General features: G+C 43.9%; 1 protein-coding gene across 5 annotated transcripts in view; it reads left to right on the forward strand.

The window, feature by feature from the left end:
- RTN4 (reticulon 4) overlaps positions 1–16,222 on the forward strand; it is a 40,494-nt gene that overhangs the window by 17,630 nt on the left and 6,642 nt on the right. For 2 of the 5 annotated variants that reach the window (XM_030235615.2, XM_030235616.2), the window contains 2 exons: positions 12,535–12,742; positions 14,496–14,634. In XM_030235615.2, the coding sequence (XP_030091475.2) occupies positions 12,535–12,742; positions 14,496–14,634 (347 nt within the window). Of the gene's footprint in view, positions 1–5,657; positions 5,843–9,196; positions 9,343–11,075; positions 11,203–12,534; positions 12,743–14,495; positions 14,635–16,222 lie in introns of those variants that run through there. The other 3 variants (XM_009093727.4, XM_009093728.4, XM_050972718.1) reach the window with 3 other exon arrangements.

Consider the following 16,222-nt stretch of genomic DNA (forward strand, 5'->3'; position numbering starts at 1 on the left):
TGAATCTGGGGTGCTGTTTGCTGGGTGCACATGTTTTGAAAAGGCATTTCTTCTTTTTCATTAACAGTTCAGACATCAGAGTGTAAAACTCAGGAAAATACCCCCCTGCTGCTCCTGTGTGTGCCTGGAATCTGGAAAAGAGTCTGTGCATCTCCAGCCTGCATTAGATCAAGGCTGGTGGTTTAAACAAAGGGTGAACATGAGGGAGTTTAGTATGCAGGTTACACAGAAAAAGTGGTCATTAAGAAGTGGAGTGTTCTGCAAACACTAAAATTGGTTTATGTACAGCACAGGTATTAATTTCTGTTTCTCTTTGCAGGTGGCATTTCACTTCAGTGTAATTAATTTTTCTTATGGTAATGTGTAGTTACAGTAGCAGGAAGTTGTAATCTTTTCTCTAAACTGAGCACCTCATGAATTCCCAGCTTTTTGCAGACTACAGGAGTACTTTGCTTTTTGATATTGCAGCACTCTGCTGCTACTTAAGCTTTGACCAGAAGCAATCACACCCAAGAAAACCACCTACTGCAAAAAGCACAGTGCTCTAAATAGAAAAGCAGGAGTTAGTTTGACTCAGCAGCAGTACTGTATTTATGCAGTAGCTGCAGCCTACAGTTCATAAAGTAGGATTACAGAATACCCTGAGTTAGAAGGGAACAGCAGGTGCATGTTGAAGTGAACATCAGTGTTGTTGCCATTGAAATTGGTTTGGGAAATAAGGTAGAAGATGTATTTTTTATATTTACCTTTGTCATTTCTCCTGTCTCACCTCCTCTATATGAACAGGTAAGGCAGAAAGGGAGAGAGTTTTGCTTTTCCCTTGGCTTGGGGTAAAACTTCATAATCTGCACTGTTAAAACTCTTTGTGTGTCTGTGTGTTCTGTGAAGGCTCCTCAGGCTTCCAGCAGATAAAACTGTCTAGAGAGCAGCTGTATGTCTTGGACTTCAAGTCAAGGGGTTAATTGCTTGGAGCTGAGACTACTTTAAAAAAAAGCCAAAGCAAAACACTGCACTTAATATAAAAGCTTTTGTGTTAGATTTTTAAAGGGAGACCTCTGGAAGGGTCTTTAATCATTGTATAGATGTAGCAGGCTGGGGATTGCAGCCCCTCCCTGTGGCTCTGAGGAGGACACAGCTGCTGCTCTTCCATCTGTGGGAAGCTGCCTCAGAAGCTGCAGAGACCCAGCTGCCAGAGCAGAGAGGAGCTGAACAGTGCCATTGCTCTCCCATCCATGGCCTAGTGCAGGGACAGGGTCCAGCTCTGTCCAGTGTGCTGTGAGCTGGGCTGAGGAGCTGCAGCCCCTCACTATTGTGTTCACTCTGGAGAGCAGCTGCAGTTTGCATTTTTGACATGCTGTGTTGTTTGGGAAGAAAATTTTTTGCTTTATGCCAGAGGAACACTTGCTTAAAGCTAAATAGGTAAGAATACTGACTCAAAAATGGGGCTTTTTTTCTCGATTGTTCTCCACACTCTGCAACACTCTGTGTTGTGAAATACAGAGCTGGACTTCTGAGACAAGCCACAAACAACATCAGTTGTCTGCTGTAAATACCACACTGCTTAGGCACAATTTCAGAATATCATTGAAGAACCAACAAGGAGGGATTGTTCATCACAAGGCCAAGTGCATTTGTGCATGTGTTTGGCCTTCTGAGTCTACCTTTGTTCTTTGGGGCTTTTTTTTCCCTACCCATCAGTGGAACTGAAATAGATTTCGCTGTGTTTTAAGACTTGTGGAATTCAGCTGGTGTGATTGATGCTTGTTAAAGCTTTAATCTGAGCTGCCTTATTGGTGCACTTAAATCCAAGGTTGTGGAATGCTTACTTAACAGTGCTATTTTTTGGAAGCTAACCTAAATGCCAGTGTGTTGTAACTTCCCACAGCCCCAGTGGGCTGTGGGGAGCTAACAGGGATTCTAAAAAGGCTGGAGATACTTTTTTAATTTATCCAGTTCACTGAAGCAAATGTAAAGCTTTGAAGAGTATCCCGGGTAGAAGGAGATTTGTTAAATGGTGCCCAGCACAACCTTGGGTAACCTGAACAGATTTAAGAAATACACAAAAGCAAAAAAACTCCAAGCCCAAACAAATTCAGAACTGTATGTAAAACTGGAACAGTTTTAAGGGCAAACAAAACAACCCCTGCAACACCAGCAATTTCTGCTGTCTTGCATACAGTGCTATTTTCCCCCCAAGTTTGTATTTCTCAGTAGCTGCTGTATTTGGCTTTGAGCAAACAGCCTCACTTCCCGTCCCCCTCCCCCCAGACCTCAAATTCCTGAGCTCCATCAATGAGCCTGGTAAGCTGGGATCTCCAAGGGCAGTTCCTGTGGGTTCACTGCTGCTGCCCAGCTCCTGCAGGAGGTGTGAGCACCAGGCACTGGGGAGCCATGGATCAGGGCCAGCCTGTGGGACAGGGCTCTAATGCCATCTAGTGTTTGTCACCGCGGTGGAACCTCAGCACCTGCTGGACGGGAAGGGATCCATCCAGGTTTGGAGAAATTGCCAACTCCTGAAATGAGTTTGAGAGGTGAAAGCTAAATGTACACATTATATATCCCAGCCCTTCTGTTGCACAGACTTTCTTCTTTCATACAGATCATTAATCCTCCCCAAGCTCATGCCTTCCACTAGCCTGGTTTTGATTGACGGGATGTGGAGGTTTTTATATTATTGATATTATTGAATTATAGACTTTGTAGAATTATGTACTAAAATGGAAATTGGCAGTTTAAATCCCTCAGTGTGTCCATGCTGAGTATTACAATAATATTTGGAAGTAATGTTGAGATCCTTACCATCAAGGCACTCAGTTTCCCAGAACACCCTTGTTTTGTGGTGGGTTTGACCACCAGCTCTGTAGACATTCCCTTCAGATTAAATCTAACTGGTTATTTGCTTTCATTACAGGCACTCAGAAATGCAGCTAATTAATAATATTTTACATTTAATGGATTTTCTTGGGGGGGCAGATACAAAGGTGAAGCCCAGGTGGGAAATGTGCTTTGAGAGGCTGGTACTAATGCTGAATCCTTTTCCTCCTACAACATGGGGGCAGAAATTAAATACTTCCTGTATTACTTCCTGCTGTAATAGAAACCAGGTCATTGCAGCTGTGTAAATCTTAAAGGGCATTAGAAGTTCTGCCTGATACCAGCTGTACCCATTTGGGGAATTTGTTATTTTCTGTGTTTGTAGTGAGTAAAATGGCACCACTCAGCAGATAGGAGATGTTTGGGTTTCTTTGTTGTTTTTCACTGGAGGAAAAAATGCCTTGGGACATTTGAGTTTCTTTCAGAAGCAGATTGGTAAAATTCCATTTAATTCACCATAAAATATCTTGATTTAATTTAATCTCATTGTACTCTTAGATTCTTTGCTTGTCCAGGTCATCTTTTATGCTACCAAGTAAATAGTAATAAATGGAGTGTTCCAGAGGGAAGAGAATTTGCAGAGGAGGAGGAGCAATGAGGGTTAAAACCAAACCTAATGAGTGACATTTTTCTGAAGGAAAGACAGAGACCTGCTGTGTTGCATTAGAGCTCTTGTGACCCCTGTTGAGAGGCAAAGACTTGTGTCACTGAGGCTGCTAAAAGAGCCAGGCCTGAGGAAGTTCCTTCAGAGTGGCAGAATTAGGGAGAAAATGGAGCATTTGGGCCAAGTTCCCAACTCTGCCAGGTAGGCACCAGCAGTGAGGGAGAGCAGAGGGAGCTGCAGGGCTGTTCCCAGTGCCCCTGCACTGAGTGTGAGTGGGGAGTGAGTAAAGCACTCACCCTGCCAGGCAGCAGCATGGAGCTGGGGCGTGCCATGCCACGTGTCCAGAACTGATTGTGTCTGACCTGTCTGGGGGACCTGATAATGCCACCTCCTCTGTACTTGGTGTTCAAACATGCTCTAGAGGCAGGTGTGCAGTATCCCTGCTGAAAATAGAGCTCCTCCTGAAGCCTGGCAGTGCTGGTGCCCAGTTGATGTGCAGAGTAGGGGCCCCTCTTGCCTGAAATGGGAGATGGATTTCATTCTGGGTGTGTTTGCATGGAGTGGTGAGAATGAACACTGAGTGTGCAGAGAGTCAAGAGGAGGATCTGGAGGCCAGGGAGGCACTCCTGGGGGCAGTGAGGGCACACTGGAGATGGGACAAACAGGACTGGTGATACAGCCACTCTGCTGTGGCCACAACTAACTCTGTTTAGACAGAGTTGCATAAATGCACTATTTTAAGTACAAGATACAAACAATATAAACATGAAGAGGCTTTAATTTGTTATCTTTAGAAATTTGGTAATTAATAGAAAGACCTTTGAAAGCTCAATGTTTTTGGCAAGTTTAGTGACAGTGCAAATATGGAGGGGGACTCACAGGTTTTGATGGTTTCCAGTTCAGCTTGAAGACAGATACAGATTCTCAAACATATTTTGTACTCTTTTTTTTTGTACAGTGCAACTTATCACATTTGCTTGCACTGTGATGTTTGAACATACACTTCCTACTTCCCTCCTATTTTGGATTTGTTTGGATTTATCTGTTGAAATTGGAACTGAAATGCACATCTTTGTATAAGTTAAAAAGAGATGTAACTGTTCTTGATGTCAAAGGAGCCCTTAAATTCATGCAGCAGTTGATGTCAAAACCAGGGCTTTTGTGTCTCTTTGTAGTAATCTTTCTCAGTGTACGATTGTTCTGCTGAAAAGTGAAACTGTCTATTTAAGGTCTGAATTGGGCTCTTTAGCCCTCCTGGTCTACAGTATTTGGAAATGCCCTTTTCTGGTTCTTAAGAAAATGGTGTGCTAGACTTTTAAGAGGCTTTGTAGCAATCCTGGGAAGATTTTAGCTTCCTGTTTTTAGCTCTAGATCTTAAGAAGAAATTCCAAACTGGAGAAGAAGTTGTGGGTTTTTTTTCAGCAGGGATGGAAACAAAATGACATCAGGATTCCCACAGCTCTTCTCTTTCACATTCGGAGTTGTAGTTCGCATTCCTCTCCTGTTTGTGCAATACTTTCCAAATGTTACTTTCTATATGTTGGTACTGCAAACTGTCAGGTTCCTGTTTTTATTTAAATGAAGGGAATTGTCGGGTCTGCAGCTGCCAACAGAGAATGCTGATGTAAAATAAAAAAGGGGAAGGTTTGCTGGTAGGAATTAGGTAAAGGGCTGAGTAACTTTTTCTGCAGCCTTCCTTAAGAGGAATAAATACAGCTGAGTAACTCCTGCGGACTGAAGATACCAGCAAAAGGATTAATCATGTTCTTCATGAGCCTCTGCTTTTGTTCCAGGCACAGAAAGGGTCCTTTTCTGTTTCCCTTCACGCTGCTTGTTGTGAAGGGAGAAGTGTTACAAAGATGTCTCTGTTAGTCCTCCAGCAGGCAGACATTAGTTTACAGAAACCCGAGGGGAAGCCATACATCTGGGAGGTTTGTAAACGCCTTTGAACCTCTGTTTGAAAAGCAATCTATTTAAAGCTCGTCTGGTGACTACTTTTAGCCGGGCGGCGAAAAGCCGCTTAGCGCGGCCGGGCTCTGGAGCCCTCGCTGCCGTCCGTGCCGGAGGAGCCGCTCCCTGGGCCCGGGAGGAGCCGCTCCCGCCGTGCCAGCGCTCCTTGCCGCCGCTCCGGGCTGCGCCGGGCGCAGCGGGGCCGTGCGGTGCCAGCACTGCGTCAGCTCCACACCCCGTCAGCTGACCCGCTCCTGCAGCACCAGTGCAGCACCACTGCGGAGCCCGGGGAAGCCCATGGTTCCCTCCCTGGGCTGCAGGGCTCTTCTCCCGCGGCTCTCCCCTCTTGGAATGCATAATTGATAATCCCAGCTGGAGAGATGGACAGTCAGCCGAGCAGTTGGAAGGATAAGGGTATTTATTCTTTTACCTTCTTTCCTTATTTTATTCCTTTGAGATGCCGTGGGTGGTTTTCAGCAAATGGTGTCTGTAGCACGTATTTATCTGATTGTGAAATGTAGCCGAAGGTGTGGAGTCTCTTTGTGCCACGTGCAGAATTATAAAAGCTGTGGGTTAAAATGGGTAAATAGGAGCAATGCAGAAGAATAAATACTTTATGTAGGTGAAACGGTTCGTGTGACACTGCAGATCTTTTCCAGTCCTACAGAGCATATTAATGAAGGGCTTGTTTTGGTATGCACGGCACAAATACCGGCGTAGTCCCAATTTACTCCGTGCTCCTTGGAAATTTCGAGATTATTAATAATCTAACAATACTATCCATTAACTGTAAAACCCCAGGTAATTTGCAGGTCATGTTTTAATATTTTTAAGAGGAGAAACTGCATGCAGGCTACAGCAGGGTGGGGATATTTTCTCTAAAAATCTGCTTGAAATATACCCTTAATCCTGTTTGCTTTGGATCTTTCTTAATTCTGTCAAATACTAGGTAAAACTGTGTCTGATTTTTCAGAATTTACAGCCATAATATTAAATTGTTTTAGGTAAATAAGTAGCTGACCTTAAATTAGTGTGGTGCTGACCTTTGTTCCTGTAAGCACCAATGGGAGATCTCCGGTGTAAATCTCTGTGGATCATTACATTAGTGCTCAGTGTGTTAGAGTTTAAGCCTTATTTGAATAAGTAATCTTCATACTTTATCAACAGGACAAGCTTTAAAAAAATTTAATTATCTCTAGATACTTAAATGTATTTCAAAGGGCCCTGTCATGCTTGGTGCTTGTGAGGTTTTCCTCTTTTTTGGGGAATTATTGTTCAAAATCTGGGTTTTTTATATTCTACTTGGACAAAATTGCCAGCTCTCTGAAATCCATGGAATGCTTTTTCAGAACCTAAATATATAGCAAGAAAAGTCCTGAAGGACTTTTTTGGTCCCTTGCCCCTGCAGAATCGGGTTCTTAAAGTTTAATCTTTTAATAAAGGGCTGCAAAATATCAGGAAAAATATGATGCAGTGTTTAGTAATATATTGTTGTTGATATGTAAGTAATTTAAATGTTCAAGGCTTCATACATCGGGCCTGAAATTTGTGGGGATGGGAAGAAAGAAAGAAAAGGAGGGGAAAAAAAAAGAGGGCCGAGGCCGGAAGGTTTTGGTAAAAATTGGAAGGCAAGTTTCCTTTTTTTGTTTTCAGGCCCAACTTTCAGATTTCTTTTACAACCAGCCTGGCAGGGGTGGTGCTGATCTGAAAGCACATTTCCAACCCTGGAATTTGAGGCCTTGAGAATAATGGAGCCTGTTTTGGTTTAAAACCCCTGAATTTCCCATCCTGAGCAGAGACCAGGTCTAAAAGAAAATGGAAGCAGAAATGAAGGGTTTCAGGGAAGCAGAAGACCCTGGTTCCTCTCCTTTTGCAGCTGCTGCTGAAGCCTGGTTTAGAGGGGCTTTTTTTGTTTAGAACAAGATGAAGATACTGTGTTTCACATTCTTCCTTCCTTAGGTCAGGCTCCAGTGGCATGGAAAACGATGGGTAAAGTTCAGGGACTGATTGCACTATTCATCAAGCCCCAAAATAAATACAGAAGCAAATATTGCAACATGCTAAAAAATTACTTAAAAAAAATAATTAAATCTAAAACCAGAGAAGAGCAAAAACTACAGTTTGTAGTTGGACTTTGCAGCTGAAACACTACTTTGTAATGAACATAATCTTAAATTTAGATTTGGTTAATGTGTTGCAGTTGAGGAACAAGCATAATGCAAGTGGTAAAACCTTTGGCATTGATTAATACCTGTGGTATTGATCATCTAGATAGATAGCATGAAACAGGTCTACCCTGGGAGTAGCATGATTTAAATTTTTAATGCTCTTGAAGATAGGCCTATGGAGTAATTGGTACTAAAAAGTAACATTTATTATTTAATTTTTAATGATTTCAAGGAATTGTCAGCTTTTAATGGCTGAATATTGATACGGTGGTACAGTGAACAGCACAGCTATACTTCTAGGTTATCTCAGGATTCTTTTCTAATTAATGAGCAGAAATCTCTCTGAATTTTGGTTTAACTTAGTTAACTGATGGCAAAGATTGCATAGGCAACCTTTATCATGAATAACTGGGGCTTTGGAATGGTCTTCCCAGTTGGTACATTGTGCACACATTGCACGAGTATCTGGTCAAGTAGAAATGAAAGGAAAATGTTGCTTTGGCTCATTAGGTACTATCTGGGAATTAATTTATTTTGAGAGTCTGGTAGTGTTTGCCTAGTTGCTCTAGCATGTACTTGTGAAATCTGTATCATTTTTTGCTGGGGTTGTGGTCCAGATGGTCCAAGCCTGAGCTGTGCATGGTGCAGCCTCGTTCTGTGCCCTCTGGCACCCAGCTGGAGCCACCTGCCCATCGCTCCTGCTGGATGTGCTGCTCCACAGGGATGCCTGTCTCTGGGACAGGGACAGCTCTGTGGGTGGCAGTGCCACGTGCTTGGCAGCACTTGCAATCCTGCCGTCACCAGCCAGTTTCTCCAGCCAGGAGCTGGTGGTTGTTCCTGGCTCGCAAGGAGACAGTCAAGGACCGAACTGGCTACCAACAACGTGTCTGATGAGGGTAAACAGAGGCTGCGATTTTGTGGCCCAGTCTCTGCTCCTGATAGGATGTCATTCAGGATTTGGAATAATAACCCTGATGCAGGAAGCCTTGAAAATGTCAAACCCCAGTCTGTGGTGGTGCTCAACACACCAAGCACTGGATGGTTGATGGCTTCTCCTGGGGGTTGGGCTGTGTCCAGTGGGACTGCAGGGTCAGCACTTGGATTCTCTGCACAGAGATCAGTAGAAGATCACATCCTGTGTGAATATGAAAGTACTTATTACATGTAAGTGGAAAAGGCCTCTCTGAGCAGAAATGCAGAGCAATTTGTGGTTGTGGATTTTCTGCCCAGCAGCTTTTCCTGCTCGGTGACAGATGGGACATTATGCTGCAGCCGTGCTGAAAGCTGCCGCTTCTCAGCGCTGTGTCCCATTTCTCTATTGGCACAAGGCTAAACCGAGCCACAAAAGGCTCTTCCCTGTGCCCCTCGCTGTTACTAGGAGAATATAAAGGATCCATGCCTACCTTTCACGTCACAGAAAGGTTCCAGTGTAACAACGCCTGTAAATCGCACAGTGTTTTTCCCCCTCTCCCCTCCCCTTGGACACAAGCAGCCTTTCTTTGGCGCTGAAGCGCGGGGTTTGTTGGGCTGTAAATGCCGGATAGAGGGGAGTTGTTCGCCGTGCAGCTGCATTCCCAGGGTTTAGCGCGCAGGCGGCCAATGGCCGCGGGGTTCCTTCGGGATGGCAGCGGGCGGAGGTTGCGTAGCTCCGACCTCCCAGTGCCCTCGCAGGAAGTGGAAAGCGCCGGGAGCGAGCCGTGCCAGGGCTGGGTGCTTGCAGCACGCTCAAGATGGATGCCAAAACGGGTTAGTTCCTTTTTCCTGGTTTTCTGTGGTACATGTGAGCTCGGCTCGCTCGTAGGTCTCGCTTTTAATTTCTCTTTCTTAAAAGAATGAAAACCGAACAAACCCCCCCCAAAGAACAGACAGGGTTGCTTGGTTCGCGGGTTTTTAAAGAGAGGATTATCAGGTTAAATATATCAGACCGCTTGTTTTTGTCATTAAAACCCGATATGACTTGCTCAGTTTTAAGTTAAATGTCTGAAAGGAAAAGACTTAAAAATACAGAACCAAAGCTATCGCAGCACTTGCTTTAAAAGCAAAATGTAACTGGATGAGTTGTGCATGTAAGGCACGGATGGTACAGGACTATTTTTAGACGTGCCAAGTGACAGTTCGTGCTTACCAAATGTAGGCAGCTGTTCTTGTTTTAGAATAGGCCTGCAAGACATGCATTAATATTATTTATTTTATTATACTTCGTATTGTATAAAATGTAGCTCAGTTTCCATAAGGGAAGATGTTGCAGGGCTGTTGCTGAAAATGGGTTTGGGGTTTTTTGTGTTTCTGGTTTAATTTTTAATCTGCTGTGCATATCTTGCATGTAAGTTGAAGCCAGAAAGCTGCTTCTAGTAATGCTTTTAATCTTTTCCTTTCAAAATAAATGCAAATAACTTGTTTCTGATCAATTAGAGAATGCAGATGAGTGGCTTCATCTGCTTTCTTGGACTGCAGAATTACAAAGCAGTTTTTCAGTGACTTAAACACCGAATTTCCTTTGAGGAATTTACGATGATACCAGATCCGTATGTCATTAAACCTACGCTCGTTTGGTCGTTCTCCAGAAGGAGTGGAGATGAATTGAGGAAAAATGTTTTATGAGCAGCTTGACTGGTCCGGGAGCTCCTGGCGTGAGGATTTTTCTTATTGATTACCGAGAACAAAAGACTTGATGGGTCGCTAAAGGCCATTTGGCTTTTGCTGTGTGCTTTAATTCCAGCAATGTACCTTTGTTTCTGGCATTCTGGAACTGTCATACAGATGAATTACTCTTTTTGCATTCCTTATGGCTGGGTTAATGCATTAATGCATTGAATAAGTGATTTCCTATGAACAACTCACAGCTTTAAAGCTGTGCAGAGAGGAGGGAGCAGCTCGTTTACAGAAGTAATGCTGTCTGCAGGCCGAGGAGCAGGGCTCATACTGCATGTGTCACCTGATACAGGGGCAGCACCAAATTCGAGTGCGTGGATGCTCAAATTGCAGCATTTAAAAATAAACACAGTTTTAGTACTTGCAGCAAATGCTCAAAAAAAAAAAAGAGTTTTGTTTTTTTTTTAAAGATGCCTTACATGATTTAAGAGCACAAAATCCACCAACTGTTTTTGGCAAGACTGGTTGTGAAGATCTCACCCAGCTGTTGAGGCTCTTTGCAGGTTTACAAGGATTCTTCTGTCACTCACCATTGGTCAAACACCATTTTGTTGATGTTTAATGCAAGGTGTGCAGAGACAGTAATAGATTCTTTTGTGTCTGGAAGCAAAGGAAAAACTGAAACAAAAAGTTAAATTTTGGGATTGCAACCCACACAACAGCAGATCCACAACAACTTGATTTTATTTGTTTGAATTTTACAAATATTAAGGAAAGGTTGTGTTGCTTGGAGCCTGGGCTGCAGTGGGAGGAGGAGTTTGGATTGGAGGTGCTGCGAGAGCAGGAGCGTTGCCTCCGGGCAGTGCTGCTCTATCTCTGCCCCCATATGTTTGTGCAGTCACATGGTGGCAGCGCCAGGCCCTGATCTGGCTGGCTCCTGCTTTCTGGGATGGTTTTGGCACAGCACAGGCAGCCAGGCTGGAAGAAAGGAGTGGGATGGATGGTGCTGGAGGGGTGAGGCTGTTCTTTCCACAGCTCTTCTGGTCTGTCATAAATTGAAGGTCTTGGTGCAGCTGTAACCTGGCTCTCTCTGTGGGGCTGCAGGAAACTTCTGCTGAAATGTGAATTAAATAGTGAGGCTAGATACTTTGCATTAGGGTGGGTTTAAATTTCTGACCATGGTTTTCATCTTTCCTGCTGTGCAATATAGTTTCCATATCAGAATAACTGGGAAGAGCTTCAGCCCTTGAAAGTCTGGGAGAACACACCCCAGCCCCGGGGGCTTTGGCATGTTGTACCTACAAAAGGGTTACGCAGACTTTGCCCTACAAAGGCTACCAGGTGTTGAATGTTGGAGCATGACTGTGTTTTCATGCTGCAAGAAATAAAAGACAAATTCTATTTTTAAAATGTTTTTACAGTCATCCAAATAATCTGTTCCAAACTGTGATTAACTGTTTTACAGTTAATTTTGGTGGTGTTTAGGTTGAGGCAGGATTACTGAGTGTGCAGTGCAATAGTAATAGGTTTCTGTAACTCCATCTCTACTAGGTTATTGCTGTTAACAAACAGATCTGCAGTGGGTGGGTTAAGCTGTTACCTATGCCTTGTGCAAGGGTGTACTTTGCTCTGAACAGTGATGCTAAAAATGGCACAATATTGTGTTCTCTAATGAGGGTCACTTAAGGAAAACTAAACTTGGTTTGCAGATGAAGTCTTCTGCATTGGAGCACAGCAGATTTGGCCTGGATTGACATTTCAGGGAGAGTATTCCCTCTTGATGGCTCAGTCTGTCACCCATAATCAACATTATAAACTCTTATGGGAATGCTTCCATCAAAAGAAAACAAAATGAACTGTTAATGAGTCTTTGCGCTGTGCCTTTGCCTCTACCAGGCTTAGAAAGATATAATGGTTTAGAGATCTGTTGGTGTCTTGTTATCTGTCCTCAGAGGGAATTGGAATCAGTCTCTCCAGGGAGTGACCTCCACAAAATGCCCGACAATGAGAGGAAATGAAGCACAAACTGCTGTGGTTCTGGTGCAGAACACAGCACAGTATCTGAAGAGATGAATTCTGACATTGCTTAAGGGCAGCATTGTTTTAAAATCTGAACAATTGCATCTGGGGTGATCTTAATAGCAGTGATCCCAATAATCTGAAGTCCGGAGCTGAACCACTACTAAATAACCTATTTCTAGTTGTGGTTTCAGCTCTGGTTTGATGGGGGTTCACAAGTTCCACTCTTGGTGACTCTCAGCAGTCGAGTGAATAATGAAAAATTACTGCCTTGATATGAATGCCAGAAGTGTCTTGTTCTAATTTCTTACCTCTTTTAAATTGTAGTTGTTGACCTCCTTTACTGGCGAGACATTAAGAAGACCGGGGTGGTGTTTGGAGCCAGCTTGTTCCTGCTGCTCTCATTAACAGTGTTCAGCATCGTGAGCGTCACAGCCTACATTGCCCTGGCCCTGCTCTCTGTCACCATCAGCTTTAGGATATACAAGGGAGTCATCCAGGCCATCCAGAAGTCTGATGAGGGCCACCCCTTCAGGTGAGATTTTTCTTTTCATTAAGCAAAATTGTGTTGTTTTGGAGAGCAGCAGTGTTGGTGCTGCCAGAAGCAGTGGGTGACACGTACTGTTAAGATGTTGCATAATAATGAGAATAGCATGAAAATGCACTGAAAAGTATGTTCCCCACTTTCAGGTTCTTGGTACAAGGGGTGGAAAAATCAGAATAAATGTAGCAGGGTTTAAAGCATGACAAAAAGCTACTTTAATCTTTTTGAAACTTTCAAGACCTCAAAAACGTGTGGTTTAGTTTGTAGCTGTGCTTCCCACTTGCAAGGTCAGTGACAGGGTCCAGGTACCCACTGCTGCAGAACTGCCTCTAAGAGAAATTAAACCTTATTAATCTGTGTTGGAGAACTCATAGAAGTGTGTGTTTCCTGTTTCCCTGCCAGCCCTGTCCCACTCTGCCCAGCCTTGTTTCTCCGTGTTATTAATGAGTGAAGTGGCTCAGTCTCTCCTTGCAGTCTTCAGAAAGTCCTGCTTGCCCCTCTGTCTACAGCTCTCTTACTAATTTTATAGTGTTCCCATCTTCTGTAAGGCAAAGCAAAATGCAGGTTTCCCTCCTTTCCTGCCAGACCATGTGCAGTGATTCCTTTTCCAGTGGAAGCCAGTCTGGGACAAAATTCTGGGGAAAAAACACCCCCCTTTAGGGTGAATATTCCCAGCTGAAGTCTTGCTTGCTTCTCATTATCTAAACAACAATTTCAAGCTTTTTCTTAGTATGAACAAGCAGAACTTCTCCTACCTGTGTTCTTTCTGCAGTTTTTTTCTAAAAATACTGATATTCCTAAGTAACTTCCAGACATTCTTGCCCAGCATATCTGGTTGCTTACTTTTTTCTGTATAGCTTCTCCACAAGAAGGATATTTTTACTTGAAAAATCCTGTGAGAAGAATGGGATTTTTGATGCAAGTGCTGAGAATCCTGTGGATGAGCTGGGTAGGGTGAGCAGATGGAAGCCAAGGGTGGATGGCAGAATGTAGCCTTGAAATGGCCGCTTGCTGCAGTTACCATATGAAGTATTTTCATTTGTCTTGGACTTGCCACAAGGTCATGTTTAGCTTTGCCTTAAATGACATACATGGGAGCATTGTGCAATTTTCATATTAGAAAATCCCCCAACAAAACCACCCCAAAGCAGAATCCCCTAAACAAAAGTTTAACGACTGAAATGAGCTCCATTTTACAGATGTGCTGCATTGCTCCTTCTGCCTGCAGCGTGCACATTAGATAAATAATTTATACTTTGTTTAAAGACTCCGAATTACCATTGCCACTGCAACTACAGATAAGTGACAGTGGAGTGGAAAGAACATAACTAGATAGGGGTTTATATCTTTTATGTGAAAGAGCTGCTCTCACTAGCTGTAAGAACTTTTTCTAGCAAATGAGAAATTTATCTCATTTTGCTGTGCTATAGTGTGATACAACTTAATGGTAACTCTACAAAGGCCTTCCAGGGGCAGAAATGGATATATTGCTTTTGTAGGATTTTTCCCCCCTTATTTTAGCCTGCCCCTTTTTTGCCTGGTGCAGGTGACTGGGTAAATAACAGTGAGAAAGAACTGATTGGCTGAGAAAAACTTAGGTTAGTTCTGTTTGTCCTTTCAGCATTCCTCACTGTGAAGTTCGTTCCTCTATAGCACAAAAAGGAGGTTCTGTTGGTACTCTCTCTAAGCCATAGATGAAGTTTGCAGCACTTTCCCACAGAGGTTTCCTGGCTGTCTCCTGCAGGGCCTACCTGGACTCGGATGTGGCCGTGTCGGAGGAGCTCATCCAGAAGTACAGCAACGTTGTGCTGGGCCACGTCAACGGCACCGTCCGGGAGCTGCGGCGCCTCTTCCTCGTCGATGACCTGGTGGATTCCCTCAAGGTGAGTTTGCCTCTGAGAGGACATTGCTGCTCACCCAGGCCAGCAGAGCCTGCTGCTCCTTGCAGAGTGAACAGTGGCTCTGCTTTAGTAAATAACGAGCTGGAGTTTGCTCTTGAGAGTGTTCAGCACAGGGCCGGATATCCAGTGCTGCCTGCCATGGTGGGGTGGCTGTAAAGGATAACTTGATCTACACAGAAAGCAGAAATGAGCTGTGGCTGCCTGCAGCTCCCTGCTCTAACTCCTTGCTGGTGCCTCTCACAGCAGGAATCTTCTAAAAAAACAAGCCATGCTCCAGTCTGGGCATTGGGGGTGTGTCACTGATGTGTGTGTGTGTGTCCCTTTGGAAAACCTGGCTCTGGCCTAGATTGTCCCAGCCTGCTTTGGAGCTGGTTTTCTGTTTGTGTTTAAAGCACAGCTCCCTGTCTTTAAACAGGAGGCTTTTTCCCACTTTCTGCTGGAATGATGAGGACTGAGTGATGTCCTTGGGTTACTGGGAAGGTGGACACTTGTTCCAGCCCCTGGATTTGGGAGTGAAAGCTGCTGTTTTTAGTGATGGGAATTACTGAAATGGGGATTGCAAATTACTCTACCCAGTGTGAGCAGTGCTGTGTAACAGCTAGAGTCCATCCATGTAGAATTTAATGGGATTTACTGAGAGTGGCACAGCACAACTGACTGTGAAGAATAATAATAAATTAAACAAAATGTAACCAAAAAAAAAAAAAACACCCCCCCCCCCCAAAAAAAAATACCCTCAACAAAACACAGCAAATAAACCCTCCAAAATAAAAGAATTGGCTGAAAACCCTTCAGTTTTGTTCTGGGAGAATTGTATTCTCTTCTTTCAAGCTCGAATTGCCTTTCTTTGTTTTTGAAACTGGTGTTTCTTTTACCTAGTGCAGTGTGTTGTCCACTTCTTTTTCAGTTTGCTTAATCTTCTTGAAAAAACTTGCATTTATCCTGCAGTAAATCCCCTTACTTAGTGCTTTGTAAAGTCCTTTGAGTTGTTGTGGAGTTGGGGGAGGGGTTCCTTGTGAAACTGGGGAAAACCAGGCAGGCTGTCCAAGCCTTTGTTGTAACTGTGCAATAGAAACCTGCAGGCAGATCTTGGAATCTTACCCAGAGTTTGCAGATCCAGTTTCTCATTGTGCTCTAAGTTAAACACAGTTTGTGCCAGAAAAGCTGCACCTGATGCCCTGCAAGGCTCCTGCAGGAGGCAGTTCTCTCTGGAAGCAAGAGGGAGGTGTAAGGGGGCTCTGCTGCTCCTGGGATAGATTTCTTTTCTCAGGAGGGAGAGAGGAGGTGGAGTGTTGGCCTGGGGTTGTGCAGTAATCTCCCAGCTCCTGAAGGGCTTTGTAGGAAAAGGCTTTTGAGGAGCTGGCTGTCCATTCTTTTCTGCACAACCAGCTTTCTGCAAGACCTTTTCTGGTTTTTGAGACATGATCAATACTGCTGCTGCCAAAGTCCTGTTTGGATCTGATTATCAACAGCACAGAAAAACTCAGAATCACAGGGTCAGTTGTGTTTCTGATCAAGCCCTTTGTGATTCATGCCTTGGTCTGAGTTAGGAGACCTCACACCATTTGTG

This window comes from Serinus canaria, chromosome 3 (assembly GCF_022539315.1).
Source record: "Serinus canaria isolate serCan28SL12 chromosome 3, serCan2020, whole genome shotgun sequence".
Lineage (NCBI taxonomy): Eukaryota > Metazoa > Chordata > Aves > Passeriformes > Fringillidae > Serinus > Serinus canaria.